This window comes from Tyto alba, unplaced genomic scaffold, assembly GCF_018691265.1.
Source record: "Tyto alba isolate M040663 unplaced genomic scaffold, T.alba_DEE_v4.0 Super-Scaffold_23, whole genome shotgun sequence".
NCBI classification, from domain to species: Eukaryota; Metazoa; Chordata; class Aves; order Strigiformes; family Tytonidae; genus Tyto; species Tyto alba.
Window position 1 is genome coordinate 10,276,195 of NW_024881297.1, and position 26,299 is coordinate 10,302,493.

Here is a 26,299-nt window from a genome sequence, read left to right on the forward strand (position 1 = left end):
TGGAAAGGTTGAGGGCAGTTCAAAGATAACTTCCCCTTCTTCTGACTGCCAGCTTCTAAGAGGGTAGCGCAGTTAACTGTTGTCAAACTTGCACTGAGTTTTACTGAGAAGCCCTGGTAATGGCTGCTACCCATCAGGGCATGAAATGCCAAGTGCCTCCTCCTGGGTGCTTTTCTTACCTTACCTATCTATCAACAGCAGAAAACATGAATGAGAAGAGCTTCTGAAGGGGAAGCGAGTCAGTCTAAATCCTGTGAGTTCAAACAGATTGACTTGAAAGACCTTGCCAAAAAAACCCCACCCAAAACCAAACAAACAGCTGGAAGTCTTTACTGGTAAGGGTATGACGCCTTCTCAAAAATAGAACGTGATGGAGCAGCCAGTGGAGGATAGAGGCACTCAGACTGCATTAAGAAAACATGTGGTGTTGCAGTTTGGCTCACCAACCTACATCTGGAGTGATGACAGAAGGGCATTTGCATCACAGTGAAGTTTGCTGTCAGCTGCAGAGAGCCAAGGTGAGGTCAGTTTTGTCCACCTGTGAGTAGTTGGGGAGCAGAGAGATTAAACTGTGTCATTGGTGAAAGTCTTGCAAAGCCCGGCAAGATGGGCAAGGACTTTTTGCTGTCTTATTCCATATTAGCATTTCTGTCGCCTGTCTGTTGCTATTGCTCCTGTGAGTATTCCTGAACTTTGTGAGCATGTACTTCCACTTTGTGAGCATATACTTCCATATGATTTTGCTTAAGCAGCTGACACTGGCAAGGATTCCTCACAGTTCAATGGCTGACTGAGATGGTAGAGCCTGCCATCTGTGATATGAAGACAGAAAGTGGAGAAGCAAATGATCTGGAAGCGAGTACTCCAGCGTAAGATGCCAAGATAAGTTTCTTTCATCTAGAGAACTGTGTAGCTATAAAACTGGAAAAGTGCAGCCAGAAAAAAAAAATCATCCTAAACCTTAATCTTCATCAGAAGGGACTTTGCACAGCGATTGAGAACAATTTATGTGGATTCACACTATGAAGGAGGAGCCCCTCCCTCCATACTTTGCACTGGGAATTGGAGGACATATCTGCTGAAATAAAAAGAATAAGGCCAATACTGAAGAGACTCAGCTGCCGTTCTAGAGGAAGGCAGAAAAAAGATATCCAGGGATGGCCCTGTAATTCACTGGAGGCCGATGGTGGAGAAGGAAATCCTTGGGACACAACACGTTGCAGTCCTTAGCTGCAGCCTGCTCATGATATATGGCCTAGCCCAAAATAGATAAGTTTTGCATCATCCATTTTTCTTAGAACCAGCAATGAGCAGTCCCAGTGACTGAATCCTAAGGCACAAGCAGGAAGGCCAACATGGGGAAACCTGAGCGGATTACAAGATTTTGAAGAGTTACAACAGTAATAAAACTTTTTTTATTGATGTTTTTCTTTCAAATCATTATTAAACCAGTGAGAGGAATGTTGCGATAAATGATGCCATATTTTTATGCAGCGTCAGTCTGTTTTGTATTATGTCACCCTTGAGTGGGAGTGTGAGCCTTGGAAAAAGTTCAGTTTTGCACATGTGGGCTGGAGCTGTTTTGCTTTATTCTGATCACTTGTTTTCTGGAGTATTACGCATTGTTCAGCTATCTGCATAGGCTGAACTGTTTAGGTTTGGGGCAGCTTCATGCCTTACCCTTCAGCACAGCCTAATGTTGACAGTGTGTGTGGTTCTGTTCAAACTTTTGTAGAAATACCAAAATAACCCATTAACTGTTGCATATGGAACAGGACGAAATTAATAATAGCCAAAAAACTTAATGAGAAAGTAAATAATGTAATTACCTAAAGCATTACACGATCAAGTTAACTAATTATCAACAAGTTTCCCAAAGGCAGAAGAGATCTGACTAAGAATACAAGTGACTAAGTGGAGAACACCTTGTTCACTCTCTGCAGAACAACTGCGTGAGGGAAAAGTTATGTAAGTGCAATTCTTTAGATCAACACCTTGGGAATCTAGACTGATAGGGTCAACTTGGTTGGTATTGCTGGCACATACTTTCTGGGTCTGGACTACCTGCTGTGCACTGCTTCATAAGACCTCATACTACATTCTTTATCCCAAAAAGGTTCTTGGGTTTTATGACTGAATAAGAACAGGCTGCAGAAATGAGCTGGCCTCCCGTCCTGCACCTTTAAAACACCTACTATACACCAACCTGTTAAGGATTCTCAATATAAGAGAGATCAAATTTAATGTAATTCTGATTTTGCTTAGAAGATGTTGATAGTTTGCATACAGATGGAATACACTGCTTTAGAAAACAGTTTTCCAAGAAAAACTGTCGTTTTCCATTTTGAATTTTTGGATGCACTTCTTACTGAGGTCTGTCTGTACTGTAGGCAAGGAATTCTTGTTTCTGTTACAATCTTCAGTTGAGCAGAAAACAAAATACTTTGACAGAAATGCCAATTCACCATTGAAACTGACTTCTTACTGCCTGTTAATTAAAACCAAAGCATGCTATGCTTTTTGGAGTCAAGTAGCTGATAATTTTTGCACTTAATACTCTTTAGGAAATGACCATTTAGTTATATAAATTGTTTTCTGCTTTAAAAATCAAATTCATTGAGTTAATTTCATTCATGGAATGCCATGTCTATTCAGCATCTTATCCTAGAATTTGAAGAGGTTTTGTTTTAAAAATAAATACTATATACCTCAATTTATTGAATAATAATATTTTTCACATTTCCTTATAGTCCTCTCCAGATATGACAGTAGAATATAAATTTTTGGACACTAGAATACACATTTTTGAAGCATTCATTTTAATGATCCGTACTGTATTGTGATATAGCAAATCTGAGATGTTGGAATGTAGTTAAAAGTCCTTTGGGAGGACTTCAGTTTTCACTATGAGATGCAATTTTACCAAAGCATGCCTTTTCTCCACACCTTGCCTCATGGTCTACATATCTTTCAGCATGAATTCTGTAAATGAAATGAGGCTTTTAGCAAGATGGTGTTTGTCATAATATTAAGATGTTAGGATCAAAAATAATATTTACTTCTATTAACTGCTATTTTGTTTACAAAAAGACATCTTATATTTTTCCTATAGCCCTTTCTTTTCTGAAGACACATTTAGACAATCACCGTTCACTTCCAACTCAAAAGATCTCCTGCCTAATGAAACTACTCTTCATGGAAGGACATCTGCACCAGGTTAGATACCTTTTTCTCTCATTATTTCCAGTTAATATATATTTTTAGAATTTTCTTACTGTAAACTCCACCACCTGAACAATACTCTTAATGTCTGGTTTGCTTTGTGAAAAGGAAACTTTCTCTCCATCACAATATGTGCTTATTATTAAGAAGAAAAACGGTAAATACTGCTGAAGCATTTATATTCGTAGTCTTTAAACTGCTATTTCTGTGAATTGTACAAGAGTCTGTAATAGACTAAACTCAGCAGTATTAACAGGGGTGGGGGGTTTTTGTGTGTGTCTCCCATATGTAAAGGAACTTTACTGATGTTGGATTACTGCCTGCTATTCTCCTGTTACTGGCCATATCCATCTTCATCTCTGAGGGCAGATGAAATGTTTTCAGTACATCTATCGAGTGGCTGAGCCTGGCAATACAATTTTCCTGCCTTTAACAGTAATTTAGAAACCTTTTTGGAAGGATGTGGAGTTCTTAAAACATACAGAAAAGCCTCAGTATCTGTGGGTACATTCTCACTGGTCTTCTGAACTAGTTGACAGGCATTTTATGTCCAGATGTAGCTTGAGTTATATTTTGCATTAAAATGGAAAATATAGGCATGTAACAGTGCTATCCAAGGTGGCACTGAACACATGCAAAAACTTGGTATGTGCCTTTACTGTCCTGTTACAAAATAACTCGTTTGCTAGTTCACTGCTATCAGTTCTTAAATTAATAGCTTTTGGGTTCTAAAGGTCAGTAATTACACAGCCAGCCGTAGGGGGGGTTATTCACCTTTTCTTAGCAATCAATAAAGTTTTGGGCACATTACTGCTAATTTTCAGCTATAGACTGTCACTTAATTTACAACGTAACAGACCCTTCATTTTTTTTATGCTTGAATAGTCATTTGACAGCTTGTGAAGTGGCAGATGAGGTTAAGAGCTAGATGTTATCTAAGGGTAAATATGCATAGCAGGAAGAAAAAGAAAATTTGTAGCCTAAGGACGAGTGTCTTCAGGCTAGCCTCAGCTGCACTTTTGCAAGGAAGATGTGGATTTTGTAACTTGGGTTGAGGAGAACCAGATCAGGTGTGGTGCTTTTAAGTATTAAAATGTAAACCAGGATAGCACGTCAATCCTGGCTTTTGACCTTGGCATAACATGGAATATTCATATACCCAGATGAAAGATGAGAACTCTTAGAGTCCTCAGGCAGTGCTCGATACCTCAGAGGACACGGCCTCTAGCAGCAATACTCTTACATCATACCAAGCTGGATGTATAAGAATTTTAATTCTCTGTAAGACTTCATTATAAGTGAGGCCACTAGAACTGTGGATGGGCTTTGGTGACATGTTTAATTTCCTGCTTAAAAGATGTAAAGTCTCTAGTTGGTTAGGACATCCTGGAGTGTTAGAACGGCTTCTGAGGAACTGGGTTTTGTATGTTTATGCTGCCCCATATTCTGCCTTATGGAATGTAAGTATTACCTTGATAGGTCTGTGTCTTATAATACATACTGCTCTGTGATTATAAGACTCTGATATGTAACAGCAGCATGTATACTGAAAATAACAAATGCCAGTTTCTGCTTCATTTTTATTTTTGTAACAACCCTATCATTCCAAATATGTTGATTTTTCTCAGCTTCATAATAAATTCTTGGACCCAAAGTGCAACTTCACAGTAGCACCAGGAATGTGACTTAAATTTTTAATCAATTACGAATGTGATATTAATGTAAAAGAACAGCAGAATACCCATAGGTAGATTTCCTACTAATTTCAGCCTTGCAAGAAGAAATAGTCTATGTAGTGCTATGGATAGCTCAGAAGAAACTTTATCCCTGCAGAGAGTAGCATAAAGGAAGGGTAACAGACTGTTGTGAAGGCCAACAGGATGTAACAGAAAATGCTGTGGAAATGTGTATGTGGTGTCTCATGGGTAAATGGTATGCATGCCTTCGCTTGAGATTTGGTTTGGGTTTCTTCATCCCTGAAACAGGATAGTATGAAGTAGAGAAGAACAGCGTAAGAAAAATACAGGAAATTCCCAGTCCAGTGCCATCTCCAAGTCATCAGCTAAAATCCATAGAGATCAACTGATAACAGCCAAGAGTGTTCATTAAGCAGTGCCCCTATCCAAAAACGCTGCTCTGTGCTGGCTGTCTGACCAGGCTTCACTCAGGCAGGCAGCGTGGCATGAGGAAGCCTTCGCTGCCAGCTGGTCTGGGTGGCCTTGGTGGAACCCCATGTACATAGTGCTTCTTTCCCAGAGAGCACCAATATGGGCGGTTGTATCCCCAGACTCCTGCCAACTTTCTGTCTGCAGACTTCTTGGCACTCTAGCTGTAGAGGAATTGGGAAAAGTGACAGGAACACAGGATAGTAAGACATCTCATGTGTCAAATTCAATTCTTTTCTATAATAGGTAACAACATTATGTAATCTCATTCCTTATCAAGATCCATTTTAAATCTGTCATCCTTATTATTTTTATGAGAACATTGTTTCAGAAGCTCACCCCTTTGAAGGACTGGGACCATTCTTTTCAGCCTGAATTTATTCACAGCAAGTTGTAATTTTGTTGTTTCACCAACACTGTCCTTCAGCATTGATAATTCCTCTCCCTTGTGATGTTCACCATCTGATGTGCCATCTTACATCCTCCTAATCCTGCCTTCAGTTTGGAAAAGTAAGCCAGCCCATGTCTTTTAGTCTCTTTTATTATGATAGGGTTTCCATTTCCTGACCGACATCATAGCCTTTTTTTGCCTCTCCTTAGGGAAATTGATTTCTGCAAATATGAATAGTCAGTGCTATATATGCTATTTTACAGAAGGTCTTATCAATGACTTTTTTAGTGTCAAGCAATCTTCTATATTTATATTGGAAATGTCTCTGCTGATTAATCACAGCTTTTGTAGCTGCAACATGCTGATGACTCTCAGATCATTTGATAATCAAATAGTAACATGTTTTTCTTTTCCTTACAATTTCAGCTGATGATTTCAGCATGCAACAGAAATTCTTGTTCCTACTTTCTAGACATATGACCTTGTAATTTGAATTGTTACGCTTGTTACTCTAGCTCTCAGGATTATTTCTTTAATGCTCTGAACTTTCTGCATATTGATGATACTGCTTTCATTAGTGCAATGCTGGGTGTTTTTTTTGTGTTGAAGCTATTAAAGAGGATTTTTAAGTACAGTTGGTCCAAAGTTCAGTTCTTGAGACTTCAGTGTAGTGGCCTCCTCTGCACAAACCACTTCTTTTGTCTTTTTAGCCAGTTTATAAGAAAATTGCAAGATCAGATATTTAAGAGGAAGAACACTCTTTGTTAGGGCATTGAGTATGTAAGATCCCCCAAGGAGTATGAAATAATTAGGAGACACGTATTAAAAGATGTGTGAGAGCAATGCACTGATCATGGCCTTTACTGGAAAAAAACAAAACAAAACAAAACAAAACCAAAACCTAAATAACAATATAGAGATGGATTTGGCCTGAAATAAAGGTGAAGTAATCCTGATCAGAATTCTTGTGATCAGGAAGAATCTTGCAGTTCTTCTGATCAAGATTCTCTTGCCAGGAGAAGTGATTCTCATGCAGCAGCTTTTAAGTCTGGTACCCAAGGAAATTACAATAAAATCTCCAACAGCTGTCAGAAAGAGAGCCCTGCAGAAGTCATGGTAACTCCTTGATAATCTGTGGTGAATTCTTAATATTCTGAGAAGGGAATAAAGTAGTTTTGTATAGTATGTAATTCAAAAGTACTGGACAGATTTGGGGAATTAATTCCCTAATTTTTAAGGTATTTTGTAAGTTAATAACCAGAGTTAGTTGTAGTTACACTACACTTTCCTGTATTACTATTACTGTCCAAATAAGCTAATTTTTACTCAAAAATTGAGATAAAATAAAATATATGGATGTCCACATCAGTCAAACGCACGTTGCTCAACAATTACCATAGTATCAAAGTCATATCTAACACAAAGTCATATCCAAAACAATTCAATAATTTCAGCTTTCCCCTATAAGAATAGCAAAATGACCTTTTTTGGCCTAGCAAAAGGTAGAGAGAAGAAATTAAAATTTTCATTTCAAACAGTCGCTTTAAAAGGGCATTTTAATCTTCTGTTTTATAAGACTCTTCTGACAGAATACAGTTTAGTTTTATGTCAGACTATATAGTTCAGTCCAGATCGCTAGATAAATTAAAAACTTGATCTTATGCTGGTGTTCCTGACCCTTACCCAATCTTTAATGTGTTTTAATAGTTTTCCACTATCTCACTGACTCATTCTGTAAATCAAACCTGCCTTCATGAAATCCAGATGAGTGATATTCATTATTCCTTTTCTGGTCAGTTCATTAATGTAGGCAAAGACTCCAGCCATGGGTTTTCGGGAGCATTTTTTCTCCATGTATATCTGTGTGTAGTATAGTAATATTTAATTATTTTATCTCCTATTCACCCAGGACCTGGTATTTTCCTTCATTTGCATTGACAGTGCCAAATATTGAAACAATTTCATCTGTAGAGGATTAAAAACAAACAAAAAAAAAATCCATCTCTGAAAAAATTGCTACTTCTTGCAGAGCTGTAATTTTGATTGTGAATTTCACATGGCTAAAATAGACTTTGGGTACTGGAAGATGTAGGTTTTGAAGAGTTATAGTCCATGAATAACTCTGACTTTTTTAATTTTGTCCATTGGTGCCAGAGCTAAATTTACCGGTGTTATATCAATGAAATAAAGCCAATAAAGCTTCTGTCCTCAAGTACCTTTTTCAAAATGCATCAGAGCCTCTTCTGTTACTGTGTCTCCACACTAAGATGAAAGATAGGCCATACTGCTTCTTCAGAAAGGTCCAGAAGCCAATATTGAATCAGTAGCATGATACCTAGCTCAGTAGAAAATTGGAAATATAGTGCAAAAGCTTTGGATTTTGGTACTGTCAGTTGTATTTTTATTGAAGATGTGATTAGTGGCATTATCTCACATTTATGTTTATTGAACTAAGGTAGTATGTGTAACAAAGATTACTGTAGGTTTGGAACTAGAGGACTATTCAGGAGATGTACACATTTCCCCTGATACTCTTCATACTCACACTCTCCTTCTTTTCTCTAAAGCAGTAGTTCCATGTAACTTTAATATACTTAAAGGGGAAAACCTGCCTGCTCCCTGGGCCTCATCTTTGCACATTCTCCAACACAGCAGGGCTAACATTTGTGTGGCCACATTGTAAGCCAGATCAGAGGATGTAGTGAACTAATCTCCTTTTATTCTAGTAGTTTGTGGGAATGTTGAGATGTGAGCAGTGTAAAGGCAAGGCTGTATCTTTTAGCCATGTGAAATTTCAGCACTTGTGTGAGATTGACGCGGCTGTGACCACACTTAATCTTGTTTACTTTATTCTGTGACTGTAGCTGAAAAATACCTCCTGAGGGTTTAGAGTTTTAACTTGAACGTGATAAATCATCAAGCTGTTCATGTTGCACAGATACCACATTCTTTAATATGAAGTATTTTGCATGTGTCTTCCTTCCTAATCCCTTTTTAAGGACATTTTAAGGTCACTATACCTCTTGATGTTGTAATTTTGTGTGGCTTAAAGCATCTAGAAAGTAGACAGCAAGAGCTCTTTTGGTCCAACCTGCAGACGTGCTCATTCATATATACTATTTTCCGACAGTATTTGTGCTTGATTCTGGTCTCCTGTGCTCTGCAGCAAACTAAACTTCTGCAACAATCTACAGCAACCGGCTCTGAATTTTGGGTCATCACTAGATTAATTAAGAAAGTTGGGACTTTAATAAATTGAATATGAGGTTAGAGTGAATTCAACTTTCGTTTCCATTTCTTTGCAAGTTGCTGGTGACAGTTTTCCTTCTTAGTCTCTTTTAGCCTTCTTCCAGACTTTCTACTTTTAACTTATCTTACATTATCCCTGAGACCGCTGTAACTTAACTGCAGAAATGAAGGGACACCTTGAGGGTTTGATTTCTGTGTAGGGGACTGTTGGCACTTCTGTCACCCTGGAAAATGTCCTTAGGCCTTAGGGGACTGTGAAAGGCAAAAACTCTGAGGATTTCTGCTCGAGTGATCTGATGAAATATTGGCATTTAAATTGCCCTTGTATAGCTTCCCAGCTACGTACCCATGGAGTTAATTAGAACAATTCATACCTTCTTATGGTGGTGGTGGTTGTTGTTTGCCTACATCTGCCAAAACTATGCTAACTTCATATTGTTGGTAACCCTCCATTTACTTTAGGAAGGCTTTCATCACAGTCCTAAATGCTCGAATTTATAAAAGAAAGCTAGGGATTAACAGTACAATTACAAAAAATTGATTTCTAATTCATTCAGGACACCAGAACCTGTGGATTATTATTTCTGAGAGAATCACACTATGGTTGAGGTAAGAAGTCTAGTTCCAACTCCTGCCTCAGAGCAGAGTCAGCTTGTTGCTCAAGACTGGGTCCCATCAGGTATTGAATAACTCCAGGGATGGAGACTCTCTGGGCAACCCGTGCCAGCGGTTGACCATGCTCACAGTAAAAAAAAAAATAGTGTTTTCTTACATTGAAATGGATTTTCATGTGTTTTAATTTGTGCCCTTGCCTCTGCTCCACTGGGCATCGCTGAGAAGAACCTGGCTTCAGCTTCTTATTCCCCCCACATCAGGTATTTATACAGATTGGAAAGATCCCACCAAACCTTCTCTTCTCCAGCCTAAACAGTCCTAGCTCTCTCAGGCTCTCTTTGTATGACAGATGCTTCAATCCATTAATCATATTTGCAGGACTTCAGACTTCTTTGAAAGTCTAAAAAGAATATTTCAAAATCCTGGCAGTGGTTTCTGTCCCTGCGATGGAACAGCAACTTTTATTGCCCATATAATTGCACAGGGAGTGCACATGCACACAAACTGGCTTATATGGTGCATTTCCCCCCCCCGCTTTATCCCATTATTAGTGCTTATGGTCATTTTATTTGCTTTCAGTTTTGTTCTGAGTTATGAGCTCTGCCCACCCAGGACGTTAGATATCCCCTTCAGTTTCTTGATGATGAGAGTGCCTGACCCCTGTTGGCTTCCCAGCAGGGTGGAAAAGTGTAGAGTGGCACTTAATTCACTACGCAAGGCATGCTCCATCAGGCACTTGGGCCCGTTGTTCATTTCTATCTCAGTATTTCTGTGAAACGTGCTCATTGAAAGCGGTGCTGGAAGCAGGTGCCACGCTGCTGTCACCACTGCCTGCAGAACACAATGGTGGGTACTCACTAAGCCTTGCAAAGTCTGGTTCCCTCAGTCTTCAGAAGCACCCATTTAACTTTATTCCTCTTTTAGTACCCGTCTGGAGGAAGATTCAACCAGATACTCTTCTTTTTGTGTATGTGTATGCATACGTGTGCATCTGTATGTGTAAAAATCCATGTGGATGCATGAAAAAGAATACTGGAGAGATCCCTCTGACAAATCCAACCTGTATGACAGCTTCATAGATGGTAGGACAATTTTTGTGACAGGGTGGCAGATTGATTTGAGTAACTGATTTTAGTTCCTTATCTCCAACATGCATTTTGCTTTCGTTCTGCACACAAAAAGAGTGACTTTTGGGTACACATGGACTGGTGTACACTCTGTTTTTGCACTTTCTAGAAGGCTAGGGACTGTCAGCCATCATGGTTGCTCTCTGAAGTCTGATAGCAAGAGACAGATAGCTGGCAAGTTGTGGAAAGTGATTCGAGGAAGGTGAGATAGTTGGACTTCAAATAGGCTGTGCTTGGCATAGTTCTCCAAAGCAAGACAGATTTTGCAGAATTTGTTCGACATAATTCAGTGCTAAACTGTGTGACAGTGGTTCTGGCTCTAGGATGTTTTTTATCCATTGCATCCTGTCTTCAGATTCCCATGATCGTCTGCCCGGGTGCAGCCTGCTTTCGCTGTGCACCCAGCTGCCTTGACAACCGCTTTGCACTACAGTCATCGAGCAGAGGGTTCCGAATTTCTGGTTCATTTAATAGGATCATAACCAATGCGGCTGCAACCCATTACAGCATTACATTCTCCTTGCAGCTTTTTCTGGGTCTGCTGCCAAACAGGTTTGCATCTAGTGCATGTGTGTTGCAGATCTGTGGTACAGTAATAACGACTGTGTCCTGAGCAGCCACACAGTCTTCAAAACTAGCAAGTCCCTTTCGTAACTGAAAATATTGTTATGCAGAACAGACTATTTCAAATCAGCAAATCGTCTCTTGCTCAAACATGCACGGTGCGTTCTTTGGCTAAAGTAGGACAAGTGAAATGTGCAGCATGTGCATAGTTGTACATGTTTTAGTTTTTCTCAATGATCCCTATTTATTGGCCATTTGCACAGCAACTAAGGGGAATGTGATCAGATCCTCTGAGGCACACATGAAACTCCTGATGAACTGGCGAGTCTCTCTGTCAATACAAGAAGATGCTAAATAGCAGGACTTTGCATGAATTGTTATGTGCATACAGAGTTCACTTCTTTTCCATGTGAAGTCAGTGCACTAATTATTTTGACAATTATTTACAGGACCTTCAAGATGAAATGTGCTAATTAAAATAGACAAACAGAAAGATACACATTCAGGTCCATGTCTAATGGCCGTCTTGAAAAGGTACTTGACATCTATCTAGATCTATTTGTGATCCTTGTTGTATTACGGGCTGCCTTTTTACAGGGTAACTTTTTAATTTCCCTCTAATACTGTACAATCTTCTCATACAGTCAAAAATATTTATTTTTATTTCATTTCCCTTTTATGTTCGTTCCTCTTAAAGCAGGATCAACCTCATAGTAAAGGACAGAAGAACAAAGTAATGTCACTCAGAACAAGTACCTTCTGGTTTCATTCAGAATAAAATCAAACTAGATCCCATTCATTAAACCCAGCAAACAAAAAGCTGTTAAGAAATATCACCAACATCAAATCCAAATGGCCAAAGCTAACTGTTTCATTCCACATGGAAAAAAGAACTTACCAATTGGCTTTTTTACCCTTTCAAACAGGGCAGATTTTGTCACCTCTTATCATTTTTTTTGATATGTTTTCTGAGTTTCTAATAGTTATTCAACAGCAAGTGATTTTTTAAAAAGTAAAATAATTGTCACTATCAGTAGGTTTAAATAAATATGTAACACAAGTGGAGGTCGAATTTGAGGGCTTCCTGAGCAGCTACGTACATCCAAAGTACAGACTGAGAAATGTGGGATTTTGCCTACCTTGTCTTCTGCTGGCAAGTGAATTCAAGACAACAGAAAGCTGTCTGGCAAGTTCTTGGGACATGTGTTTTGATGCAGGTGACAGAAGGCAACTTGGGAAAGAACGACCATGAAGAGCGAGAATGTGATTTTTGGGAAAGGAATAAGAGAAAACAGCAAAATGACAGCAGTTGGCTTCAGGAAGGACAACTGTAACCAACTTGGAGATTTATATGGAAAGAAGCCTAATGACAGTTGTTGCCAGCTCCTTAAAGAAACTTGACCTCTTGAATTGAGTGAGGCTTTTGGTGCTGCCGCCCACAACAGGCTCACAGTAAGCAGGGAAAACAAGAGTAGGCACAGCTATGCTTAAGAGGTTAAGCATAGCTGTCAAACCCCAGGGACCATGTGCAGTTCTGCGAGGGCCTGTGCTTGCTCTGGTATTAATCGGTCCTTTTATTAATATTGTGGATGATGGAAGAGAAAGAGTGTTTATTAAATGTCCTGCTGACGCTATGCATGGAGGTGCCATAAGCACGTCAGAGGGCAGAACGAGAGCTCAGTCTTATCTTGAGGGATTGAAGAAAGAGTCTGGAAAATAGTAGCCAATTCAGTGAGGACAAAATTCTGTGCCTGGGGGAATGATAAGTGCCACAAAGAAAGGGGAGGGATAAATGTCCAGGCAGTGCAATTTAAGGGAGGGATCGGCATCAGTCTTGGTCAGAGACTGTATGTAGAGCTGACATTGTATGCATTGCAGAAAGGGCAAACATCCGGCTGAGATGTGGGGAATGTTGTCTGTAAGGAACATGTGGTAATAATTCTGCTCTACAGCTGAAGCCCTGAATTCAGTTTTGGGCTCTGTAATCTGAGAACAATGCGGAGGACAGCGGTGGTCAGAGGTTTCAAAAACACGAGCTGTGCATAAGGGTTGAAGAATTATTGTTTATTTGGTCTGGAGAAAAAAAGAGAGGGAGACATAATGGTTCTTAAATATGTTAAATGACAATTTGAGTGAAAAAGGATAAATCTTGCATATGTTCATGTGATCAGAATAAGGAATAACAGGCTTAAGTGATGGCAGAGGACATTTAAGTTAAACACTAAGTAAAACTTTCTAGCAGTGGGTTTTTTTTGCACTGGCACAACTGTCACAGGAGGCCATGGAACCTCTGTCACCAGGGGCTTTTTTAAAAAATAAGTTAGACAAGCACTTGTCAGGGCTGACGGATATGTTTGGTGAGTGGCGGGTGTGCCTCTGGTCGAGGGAGAGACAAGATGGCCTCCTGAGGTCCCTCCAGCCTGAAGTCTGTGATATAAATTCAGTAGCAAAGCTAGAATGGCGATTAAATAACCTCTTGAAACAGACTTGATAGATGAGGCTTTTCGCTTATAAGTACTCAGCATGCTGTGTTTCAGGCTCTGCATCTTATTCAAACGCATCTATAGTTTAATATCCTCTTTTGTCTGTCTTAATATCGGAATCTTTTGTAGAAGTGAACATCACTATTGAGTTAGACTGTTTCCTGAATATGAAACTTTTCCCAATACAAGCTCAACATGAAATAGAAAGACAGGTTTTAAAATTACTTTTCTCGCTCTGCAAAGGAATTGGAACACATCATTCCTGACATTTCTTTTTAGAGTTACCTTGGGACTCTCCAGTCCTCACCTATCTTATCTTGTACAAGGTTGTCTTCTGTAATATTAGTCTGCCTAAGAGTAAATTAAATGCAAAATGCATCAGGCAATTTGGACAGCTATATATATTAAAACAAACAAACAAACAAACAAAAAACCAAAACAAAACCCAAAACCAAACAACATGCAAACAAACAAACAAAAATAACTAAAAAAGCAGAAACAAAACCCAACAACAACAAAAACCTAAACTAAAACAAGAAAGAAAACGTTGTTTAAAAATAATATAAGTAAAGCTGAGAAGTTCATTATTTTCTTTTCTTCTAGAGCATGATTTCAGTCAAGGTACAAATTTGCCCTACCAGTTGCTGGATGTTTTGGTTGAGTTTGGGGCAGCCGGGGTGCTGACTAGTGCCCTGAAAATGCAACCCAGAGTAGTGCAGGAGGAAGGAGAGGATGGTTTGCAGGCAGATGCCTGTGCTTGCGATGAGAGAGAGCAAGCAGAGAAGTAAATCTCTTAAAAGAGAGTGAGTTAAGGGCTTCAAGGAGATGACAGATTCACTGCTTATCACTTGAGGAATCTACAGTAAAAGCAGTGGAACTTTTTCTTTTACAGCAGCAACAAGGTACTGTGAAGGGTGGTGCCTTTCCCCGGCAGCTTGCTGAAACATGGAAAGGCGGATCTGGTCGAGTGTTTGCAGTTACCTTCATCTAGTTTTGACTCTCTTGTGTAAATTCAGTCAGCTCAGGAAGAGGGACACAGTCTGCATTTGGGGCTTTATTTTGCATTCCCCCACCGAGGTTTCTGGTCATCAGTTTACAGTTTCTCTAGTAGTGCAGCTTTTGCATCACTAAAAGGGATGCAGAAGGCTGAAAAGAAAAATGTAGTCTAAAGGCCAATATGTCTTTACTTGCATCCTAATTCTGAATGGGGACTACTAGTGTTAGCCTCTGCAGAGCGCCCTAGATTTGTTACTACCTTCTCTCTATGAAAGAAAAGCCCCTATTTCAGGTGGACTTGGAAGTAGAAATTGGCTCAATGACAAAAACAAAAGAAAAAAAGGAAAATTTATACGTACACCATAGTGATCCTAAATGCGCACAGATGTCTCTGAGTGATTTTTAAAAGGGTTTCTTAGGAAGTGTGTCTTAAGCATAATTGTAGGAAAGCAATTAAAAGGGTAGAAACGTACTGGCAATATGGAAATTAATTAACTGTGTTTTTAAAATAACAATAGAAGTAAATTATACTTTCATAAGTTCATATGAACTCAATGTTGTAGCACCCAAAATAAATGTTACAAGCAGTGTAAATGGTTGAGCTAAATGTGAGGGCCACCTGCTTGGGAGTGAATTAGAGAGAACTTATGCAAACTCATTATGGCATATCTTACAGTTATCATGATTAAGAGCAGCCCTGAGGAGAAGGACTTGGGGGTGTTGGTTGACAAGAAGCTCAACATGACCCAGCAAAGTGTGCTCGCAGCCCAGAAAGCCAACCCTGCCCTGGGCTGCATCGAGAGCAGTGTGGCCAGCAGGTCGAGGGAGGGGATTCTCCCCTTCAACTCTGCTCTCGTGAGACCCCCCCTGCAGTGCTGTGTCCAGCTCTGGGGCCCCCAACATCAGAAGGACACGGATCTGCTTGAGCAGGTCCAGAGGAGGCCATGAAGATGATCAGGAGCTGGAGCAGCTCCCCTGTGAGGCCAGGCTGAGAGAGCTGGGGGGGTTCAGCCTGGAGAAGAGGCGGCTCCGGGGAGACCTTAGAGCGGCCTCCCAGTGCTTAAAGGGGGGGCAGGAAAGGTGGGGAGGGACTCTGTCAGAGGTTGTGGGGATAGGATGAGGGGTAATGATTTTAAACTGAAAGAGGGCAGATTTAGATTAGCTATAAGGAAGAAATTCTTCCCTGTGAGGGTGGTGAGGCTCTGGCCCAGGGTGCCCAGAGCAGCTGTGGCTGCCCCCTCCCTGGAAGGGTTCAAGGTCAGGTTGGACGGGGCTGGGAGCACCCTGGGCTGGGGGAAGGGGGCCCTGCCCATGGCAGGGGGGTTGGAGCTAAATGGTCTGTAAGGTCCCTTCCAACCCAAACCATTCTGATTCTATGAAGATATTTTCAGGTGGATATTCTAGTATTATATTGAAATAAAATACGTTGTGTGAAGATAACAGAGAGCACATTACCAGGTTTTTCTCTGACAAGGTGCGGAATTTAACTTTTATTTACAGTAGTAAAAAGCAAAGAAAAAGTAAAGTTATGATGATGGAGCTCTTTGCTACTGAAAGGACTGATCGTTCTCTTGGCCAACGATGATCAGGTAAGATTTTAAAAGCACTTCTGGGGTAGCGGATTTGTTGGTGCTTCCTATCCCTTTCTTGCAATGTCTCAACTCACTCAGTGAAAAAAATAAACCGGTTTCCACCTGGGCCATACTGCCTTACTTCATCTACAGTCATGAAACCAAACTGACCTTCTTTACTTTGTAACTGTGACTGAGGAACTCCTGGAGCCTGTGCAGTGAGCTACAGGGAGCTTCCATGAGTACTTCTTTTTGGCCAGTAAATTCACAGTTCAGGGCAATACTTTGCGTAGATCAGGAATTTTACATTGTTCTATTCTTTCTTATTGTGTAAAGATTGAAGTTACCACCAAGGCAATCCTGTTTATGCTTTATGCTAAAGCGGTACAGTGGATAATACAAGTTGGGGGGGGAATAGAGGATGTTGGCCAGTGTCATCCTCAACTTGATGTCATAGTGTATGTGTTGTAAAAATAATTTACAAGAAATAACTGCAACATTATTGTAACTTCCGGGTTCCTTTAAAATGTGCAGCTCCAGCCACCTTGCACAGAATTTACATAGACTGATTTAAGTTTTGAACTGAGGCTTTTCTCTTGTTTTTTTCTTCTGTTTTGAGCTTACGACAGACAATAAAAGCAAATCTCAAAGCGTTATAATGCAGATGAAAGTTATCATAAGCCTTACTGTTTACTCAGAAGTCTTCTGTTGTACAAGTGAAGTTGAAATAGGTGTTAGTTTTGACACAAAGGTAGACGTTGGGGAGTGGCCTTGTGTTTCCAGGTGTGTCCCTGCCTTGTCTTTGCCCTGACTCAGGTTTTGGTTTTGTCACCCCGGTTCTGACTGTCCATTTTTGAGCAACGGGCTCAGTATTAGTGGTGAAACAGACCTCACTGTTTTCCCATATTCCTCTATGGTGGCATCTTTAAAGTTCACCTCTTACTTGTTTTTATTCTTTTCACAAATCCTGACATCTTTATTACTTCTCAGTGACCTTTTCAAGTGTTGTTGCCTATCATTGTGCATTTGGGATACTTCCGTCTACAATATTAATGTTTCTTTTTGTGGGTCATGCAAACTCTTTATTGAAATATTTCCAACTTTGATGGTTGAAGTTTTTAGAAAAATCAGCTTAAGCACCATGCTACTGATACATAGATTCACTTGTGTTCTATTTTCTTCCATATCAAGGATTTTAAATTCTCACAACATTACTGCTTTTTACCATACTCCATAGTAATGTTAAATGTTTGCAAAAGCATTTGAGAAAATATAAGAGCATTAGTTGGTAACATTTTTATTTAACAAGGAGACTTTCTCTGCTTCCTCTGTGCAGTTTTTCTGTAATTTAGACTGTCTGATTATGTGCAGCCTTTCAGGACTTACAAAGCAAAAAGTACGTCCCCCTCACAGGTGGATCTAGGGTTCTTTTATTTGAGCAATAATTTTGTGTTAATTTTTACTTTTTATTATTAGACCATTGTGAAATCTCTCCAAATACTTTCTCTTACCTGCCTCATGTTGTGACTGAGAGCATGGCTACGCTTCCAACATGCTCGCTTGGGCCCAGGGCTCTGCTGCCAGCGCTCCGCGGCTCCCAGGTCACCTCCAGCCAGCCCCCAGCACACCCGGGGGGCTTGCGTTGGGCTGAACAGATGCCCCAGAATTGGTATTAGAGGGGACAGCACTGACTGCTTTTCATAGCTACAAAAAGGCATTAAAAACCCCCGTAACACCACAAAGGGGTCAGGCAAACCACCTTGCAATTCTTTCTGAAGCTTGAGTTTAAAAAAAAAAAAAAAAAAAGTTTTCTTCTTTTTATTTTTGTGAGGAATATAGAAAATATTTATGCCAGAAAGGCAGTTGCCTATCCCTGGCTAATAGTGGATGAGTCTGCTCACAGGAAAAGACACATCCTAAAATAAGACCAGACAGGTTGCTGTGATGCTGGCGGTAACAAATGAAAACTGCAGGACGACTCAGGATCACAGATACCTTAGATAAGTTGCAAGACACATCCTACTCTGGAACTACAGTATCCAGAAGGATTCCACCGTTTATTTTAACTGACTTACTAGAAATAAGAACTCTGGTGCTACAAGTAAAACCTTTGTGAAAGTAAGTTGGGAAAAGAGTAAGATATATAGTATTTAGAGCGCTGCAATTTGATACAGTCAGTATATTTTTGAGCTTGCGAGCCTTTCGCAGGCTTTTGGCGAACAAGCTTGCAGCAGAGCCTTAACTACGTATTTCACAAAAGGAGTTCTCAATTTTTAAAAACAGTGTGCTTGCCAGAGGTGATAGATGAACTTGTAAATGGAAGGCTCCAAAACAAGAAAATGCATCTTTCATGATGGGGACGCTGCAGAAAGTAGGAAGACATGATAATAACATAGATGAATGCAGACAGAAGACGTAAAGAAAATTTCTTGGACCAGATAAATATTTTTAAGTCAGTGTTTGCATTGTTGCCTGATCTGAATACCTTGTTTCTGAATAAATCATTCCTTGAACTTTTTGTCTTTTAGACATAACAAAATAGAAATAACCTTGCAAATGGAACAAGGTTTTGTGGCATTCATATAGAACTATATGCAGTATATTTACCTCCTGGGAAAACGTGGGCTATTCAAAAGATCGCAAAGTCCAGGCCAGCAGCAATCCACTTCAGGCTGGTTGTAAGGAAACGTGATCTGATGACTGCTTAATGTCCTAAATCTCTCAGAGCAAAGTGAGGTGCCTTGCTGTGGGACATCTGCATTGCTGGTAGTGTTCATCCTCCCGCCATGAGCTCAGAGAAACCAGGTTACCAACTACCTTTTCCCAACTCACCTCCTTTTCTGAGTTTGGCCATCTCTCCCTCTTAGCTCTCAGCCTCACCATGGGTGGCTATTCTGTCACCAGATCCTCTAGACAGCTAACTTGTTTTCTTCATTGAATTTGGCTTGCAAGCAAGACTGACTGAAAATAGTCTAACCACGACTATTTTTCTTCCTTCACAGGATTTCTGTTCACTTCATTTTCAAAATTATTTACCTGATTTTTTTTGACCATCTGTGTGGTGTCAAACTGTCTGAATAACCCAAAGTATAAATATGACATACACTTCCAGAAGAATGGAGAGATAATAAACTTTGACCTTCCTTGTTAAGACTCATCAGCACCTCTCACTTCCACCTCTTTAAGGAATACTTATTGCAAAGGAAAATCTATTTAATTTATATCTGTAGGATTCCATGTGACCATAAGGATCTGCCCTTGTGGATTTTGTTGCTTCCAAGGTCTGTGGAGGTGTGAAGATGAAATGGAGAAGCAGCTGTTTAAATGAGTTTATAGGACATGAGAGCAAACAGTAAACCAGCAAAGGTTATAAATATAAATTTATCTTCTTTGAATGACACTTCATACTTTTTGTTTGGGTTTTTTTTAGCTTTGTCTTTTTCAGTTCAATAGTGGTTTAATTCCTTCAGTTATTAGTATAAAGATATAAAGGTAGGTATGGTACTGAACAACAGATAAAACATAACGTAGTATAGACCCCTGTGAAGCGGTAATGGAAAAATATGTAAGCTAAGTAAAAGAAAACAAGTAATCAAAGTACCACGTTATCAGTCCAAAGCCAGTCCCTGCGGAACTTTTTTGTGGGTGACAGCTCCTAGCAGTCCCAGGGCTGATTTGGTGGCTCCAGACAGTTATTTATGTATTCAGGTCACACTTTGTTCTCTTCTTCAGTTACCCCGCTTCAACCAGATATGGTATCCTCTCTCAGCATTTCTTGACAAAAGGCAAGGTAAAGCCTCATCGGAGGGGGTTGTTAATACACTCTCCATATTGATATGGCCAGTTTTGAGGATAAGAGAAAGAAAATTTATCACTAAATGTGAAAAATAAAAATGCATACATGTAGAGAATTATGCCCAACCATTTAGGAAAGGGGTAAATAGTAACTCTCTCAAGCTGCTGGGCTTTGTTTGCCAGAAATTAATCTCTTTGGAGGGGCAAGAGGAGGGACAGAACAATATTTCTGCAGTCGATGTCCACCTTATCCTTGCCTCAGGGAAAATACAGATGGTGACAGTCCCGGCATTTCTAACCCCATCTTTGACGATCAGCTTTACACGGCTACTCGTTACGAAGCTGACTTGGGATTAGGAGGGAAGTGATACCAGGTGACACAGAAGGGCAGGAAAGCTGTCCATGAAGATGTATTTCACTCCATTGAGAATTAAGTTTTACCTTTACATAAAAGTTTTAGCTCTCAAGACTTCTATGCAAAATGATTTCAAATAATTTGATTACTAGCCTGCAATATACTGAGTCTTAATCTTTCTATTACTTTTTAATGATGTACTAGAGAACTTGGAGGCCTTCCATTTGACTAAGCATTTTTTTGTTTTAAACTCCAAAACCCATACAGAACTGCAGTCTATCACTGACTTTATAATTTCAATATAATTTTATCATGTATGCTTTTCTAACAAAAGAATTTTGGAATTTGCCGTAGAGTATTCCTTTAAAGCAGAATATCTTGGTATCAAGTCCTCTTTTTTTTTTTTTTCCTCCATTTTTGTATAGGGATGTCATGGTGAAAGATGGCTTTCTGTAGGACATCTCTCACAATGGTGATTTTTTATTTAGCATTAGTTGGTCTCAGTCCATCTTCTTCCTGGCCACTGTGTAAAGTATTCTTAAACAGTAACGATGCTGACCGTCTTGGTGGAGTGCTTTGGGATGCACAGAGAATGCTGTGTACAAATCAGTATTATGGTCTCAGAGTCACTGGACTTGCCCCTCCTGTTGGGAAACAATATTCCCCGGCATTAGAGACAGAGCCCAAGGATTCAATAGGGATGTTGACTCACCTGATCCTCCAGGTCACTGATGAGGTCAGTTACTGGGTATGTTCTGGGAAGATTTCTGGACCACTGTATGGACAGAGAGCTCCAGTTCCCAGGCTGCAGACAAAGCTGCCCAGAGGGTAAGGTGGGTAGAAGTAGGTGGTTTCCCTTGCAGCTGAGAAACCTTCCAGGAAGTGCTGAGGCTCCTGTTGCGCCAGAGACCAACTCTGGTTTGCCATGAACAAGCTGAGAAGCTTGCTGAATAAAAAAGCACATTGCTACAGAGAGTGAAGAAAGAAACACTTTAGTTAGGACTCCAGGAATAAATCTTTAAGGTAAACAGAAGTACTTTCAAAACACCTACAATATCCTCTTTTGCATTAATGAAAATTATGCGGCTGCTTTGCAAGGGACTGGCTTTCACCAGATCGAGATAATCAGAAAGCTGGTATTTTTCCAGCTTCCCATGAGCTTCCCAGAACGGATAGCTATAAATCCACATAGGAAAGAGGATATTATATTTCTTCTTAAGAGATAAAAGAGGGCTGATGACTAATGCTGTAGTGAATTGTTAAGAGACTTATTTACTTAATTGAACCTGCATGTTTGGTATATGTCCCAATTAATTCATTTTTGTTGTGACCATATTGAAGCAACCTATACCCTTGTGACCTTCTCTTATAATTATTACCATATTCCTCTTTTGATTATGTACTCAAAAAGCTCTGCTAAAATATCTGTAGATTAGTCCAGAGTCATATTTTTCCATTGTTTTGAACTCAGGGATAGTAACAAAAAGAAAAATTCTTCATTGAAGTTCTTGGAGGTTATGGGTGACTTACAGACCTTAGGGGAGGGAGGAGGGTATTCCTTTTTAATTTCACAAAATGGCTATTTTGAATAGCAGAACTTGTTCTTTAAGTAGAAATTGTTTTAAGAAAATCAAGTTGTTGGATGATAGCACTCAGAGGTACTTCATCATTCCCCTGGTGTGCTGAATATTGTACATATTACAGGGTCACAGGAGAAAGCCACAGCAGCTGGAAAGGGGCTGGCAAGTATGACCATCCCTAAACTTGCTGAGATTGCTGTGTGGAATCTCTGCCCCAAATGAGGCATTGTTTTTATTATTGCATAAATTAACTACAGTATTTGACAGCTCTTTGTCTAAACCTCAGTGGAGCTGTCTGGATAACTACCTGTGAAGGAGAGACTCAGACATGGCAGATTTGCAGGGGTAGGTGATTCTGTCGGTGAGGGCTTTGCCTGTGCAGGGGCGGGGGTGCTTACTCCTCAGTGCTTCATCAGATGAAGAATGTGCTGGTTTGTGCCGGCCTCCACAATAGTAATTTACACTCAGGAAGGTGGTTTTGTACTCCCATCCTCAGCTCCTCTCCTCCCGCTTACCTGAAAATCCCAGCCAAATGGCTTTCCTCCATCAGGGCACACACACAGGCACCGGTAGAGCTAGTTCCAGGCAGCAATCCCAGTGGTGTTGGTTTAGGGAAAAGTGCTCTGCATGTTGCATCTTTCATTCCAGTGGAAACAGAAGGTCTTTTACCAGATGTAAGCCTTAAACCAAGCCCCCTCACCACTGGCTGTTGCGTTTGGAAAGCTGCTGAGTACCCCCATGCAGTTTTGTACACCTCTTGCAACAGCAGTCCCACCTCCTCAGGCAACAGGACCCTTGCAGAGAATATTTCCGTACGCACGGCTTGCTGATACCGTTTCTCTTACTGAGCTAAGTGGTATCACTGCTCCCTTCTGTACGGATCAAACCTGGCCATGTGTACCTTTTTTTCTCTTCCCCATTCCCAGTCCTTTTCTCTCTACTTCTTTACAGAGTGCCTTCATGTCTGTGTTTTATGCTGTGCGGTTTCTTTTTTTTTTTTTTTTTTTTTGTATGGCAGAATCTCTCTGTTCCTGAAGCAATTAAAAAACACTTATTTAAAGTTAATGGCTCGCTCTGGGTCTCACTTTTTCAGTGGATGGCCCTTGGAGCTGGTGGGGATTTTGATGCCTGAGGACAGCAGGTGCTGGGTAAAGGTTTCCCTGGATGCCACCCACTCATTGGCCTGTTGTGTCCCCTTGGTTAAATGTTTGTCTGAGCAATCTGCTGTTCTCCTTCAATGTAAGACTGCTCATGTAGCAAAAATTCCTGCATCAGTAGAGGAAAAAAAGGTTTGGAAATCTTCCTTCAGCCATGAATGTGTACATCCAGTGTAAAATAGACCACCATCTCAGACCAGGCCTTCTTCATGTGCCAGGCAAAGGTGGGTGATTGAAAAAACCAAAGGAGTGGTCTCTCCACAAAAACAGAATTAGAGGTTAATGCTTTGCCCTGCTCCCTCTTGACTTTCTCTCTTTACGTAATCTGGTTTAACTCTTTGAATATGCCTATGTCTAGAACACTTTGACTAAGTTTTCTGCTTTAGAGTACGTATGGAAGACGTTGTATGAAAGATTAATTTCCTTTCCGTCATTGGGAGCTTCCTTATTACGTGAACTCATGTGCCAGATCACACAGCATGCAGCCGAGGCCTTGCATTTTATATGACATCTACAGGACTCTACTGAATGAAATCTGCAAGTCTTCAGAGTTCTTAACATATGACTGTCTGTTCATGTGGTTTTTGGCATAGAAACAGAGAAGCTGGGGCTGGAGGTGGGAAATGGATTGCCATCTTGGAAATTTAACGACCAGCTCTTTCCCTGTGACGTGTGTGGAAAAGTGTTTGGTCGACAGCAGACTCTGTCCCGGCATCTCTCGCTGCACACAGGTAAGCCGATGCCTTGTGGTTGGTTGCTACAGCACTGAGGAAATCTGAGTGTTCGTCAGGGTTTGTTTAAGTGGAGGGGGGAGGAAGGTCAGCAGAAGAGTGTGTGAGCCGTCCTCAGCTCTTTGCTCTTAAGGCACAGCCAAGCGCATAAACAGGACAGAACGTCAGTGGGGTTTGTGGAGTTAACTAACACAGTAATTCTTTGCAGCCTACTTGTAATTTATCTTTGCAAAATGTGTAAATTCAAGTTTGTCCAGGTTCCAGTAGACCAAGCTGTAGATACCAACTGGTTAACCAATCCTGTTAATGGAGTGCTGAAGAGAAGGCACAGCCTTTCTTACATTCACCCAATGAGTTTTTTAAATATCAGCGAACAACGAAGGATTTGGCCTTGGTGTTTCAGATCTGGTGAAACCAAAAGGTTTTAGTATCTGTCATTCCCCCTTGCTCTCATCATCCAGTTCTTCTGAGAGGAACGGGCTGTTCGACCCCATACCAACTTGCTTAAAGTGAATCAGCTTCAAGTCAGCTGAGACCATAACAGTGTTTATATGGAAGATGCACCTTGTCAGCCTGCTGCGGTGCACTGTACAAAACAAGACTTGAAAGCAAGAATTTCTGATGCAGTGCTGAAAAATATGTTGATATAATGCCAGTGTGTGTTGTACCTTCTAGCAGAGCCATGCTGAAAGGGCTCATGTGCTCTGTTCCATGGCGTCGTGGGGTTTTCTTCGTCCTAAGCTGCTCGATTGAATGCCTTTCCCCTAACACTTGGAGCATTATATTTCAAATTTAGAGCAGCAGCTCCTCAGAGGGAAATGTTGTAAAAGCTGATGTAATGTTTGGTTATTTCAATCAACTCTTCGCAAAATAAAGCCTGGCACGTACAAAAAAATGTGCTGCCAGGATTTAGAAAAGCTTGATTTAAAATAAAATAATTTTTACTTTAAGTCGTGAAGCATCCGAAACTCATGATGAATTTGTTTAATTTCTACAGCTGTTCTTTGAGGTTTTTTTGTTAGTTTGTGTTTGGAACTGGCCTAATGACACAACGTTTTCTGTCCTCCCCATCCTCAGATTTTAATACAAAATCATCAACCACCAACTCTCTGCAAGTGATCGCATGGGCAACCTCAAGAATAACTGGACCCAAAAATCAAATAAAAGATGCTAGGTAGAGGAAGCAGTTGTAGATTATTGACCTGTTTCTCTGCTGCCTCTGCTGCAGCTCTCAGAGCAGCAGTTGCCCCGGTTTTCCAGTTTATAAAGTTTTATATTATCTGACTACAAATGGTAGAGCAAGTTAAAAAAGCTAGCCCTACACTACCTCCAAATTAGGGGTTTTTTTCTGAGGAATTGCTGCGAAGTCCTATATGTTTCCAGAAAGTTGAGCTTCCAGAGTACCTCATTCTGAAAGCTGCTTGGAGAAACCCGAAGGAATGCATACTTGGTTATTGCCAGCTTTAAAAATAGCTTGCTTCCAAATGAAGTATACGTTGAAGGTTTTCTGGTTCCTTTTCAGAAGAGAGAAAATACAAATGCCACTTGTGCCCCTATGCTGCTAAGTGCCGTGCTAATCTGAACCAGCACCTGACCGTCCATTCTGTGAAGCTGGTGAGTACAGACACTGAGGACATTGTCAGCGCTGTCACTGCTGAAGGCAGCGATGGAAAGAAGCACCCTTATTACTACAGGTGAGGACCCCGACAAGGGCTGTGCACCAGGCGCTGGAATCTGAATGTCTTGTCTGTCTGCTAAGGACATGTTACAGGGCCACCCTTCTGGTGCTGCAGGGTGGAACTGCGATGGAAGGATTTGTCTTGCCCGTATCTGACTCAGGCGGAGCAGCAAAACCCAGCTGGCTGCCTCCTGCTGTTTGACTTGGCTGGCCATTGGGAAAGACTCTGGGGTTTGGGTTTTTTTGAAGGGCTTTGTGAGGCAGATGGGCTCTTAGAAGCCTCTTTAACTTTTTATGCAGTGTTCGTGTAAGTTTTGTGTTTGGAAACATCTCACAGTGTGCACGGATTCACGGCAGATCTAGAGCACTGTGCTTCCAGTTGCCTCTGACAGCTCCATTATTTTCAGCCAAACCTATGAAATCAAATAGTAAAGCATCATCAGAATTGTTACAGCGATATACACATTTCCTCCATTTGCTAGAGTTGTATACATTCAGTGGCCAACATGGGGAAAGAAAGAAAACCTTTAGGAGAATTTGCCTGAAAAGTTCAAAGGGATTGCCCAGATAAAATGGATATTTGGACATTCTCTTTGTCGTACGCACTGTTGCACACTCTG

The 26,299-nt window shown here is 40.5% G+C and overlaps 1 protein-coding gene across 4 annotated transcripts in view; it reads left to right on the top strand.

Moving 5' to 3' along the window:
- ZNF827 (zinc finger protein 827) overlaps nt 1-26,299 on the top strand; it is a 111,377-nt gene that overhangs the window by 73,596 nt on the left and 11,482 nt on the right. For all 4 annotated transcript variants that reach the window (XR_006165662.1, XR_006165663.1, XM_042796709.1 and 1 more), the window contains 3 exons: nt 3,113-3,216; nt 23,864-24,001; nt 25,524-25,695. Coding sequence is in view for 2 of the 4 variants with exons in the window: in XM_042796709.1 (XP_042652643.1) it covers nt 3,113-3,216; nt 23,864-24,001; nt 25,524-25,695 (414 nt within the window). In the remaining 2 variants the exon portion in view is untranslated. The remainder of the gene's footprint in view (nt 1-3,112; nt 3,217-23,863; nt 24,002-25,523; nt 25,696-26,299) is intronic.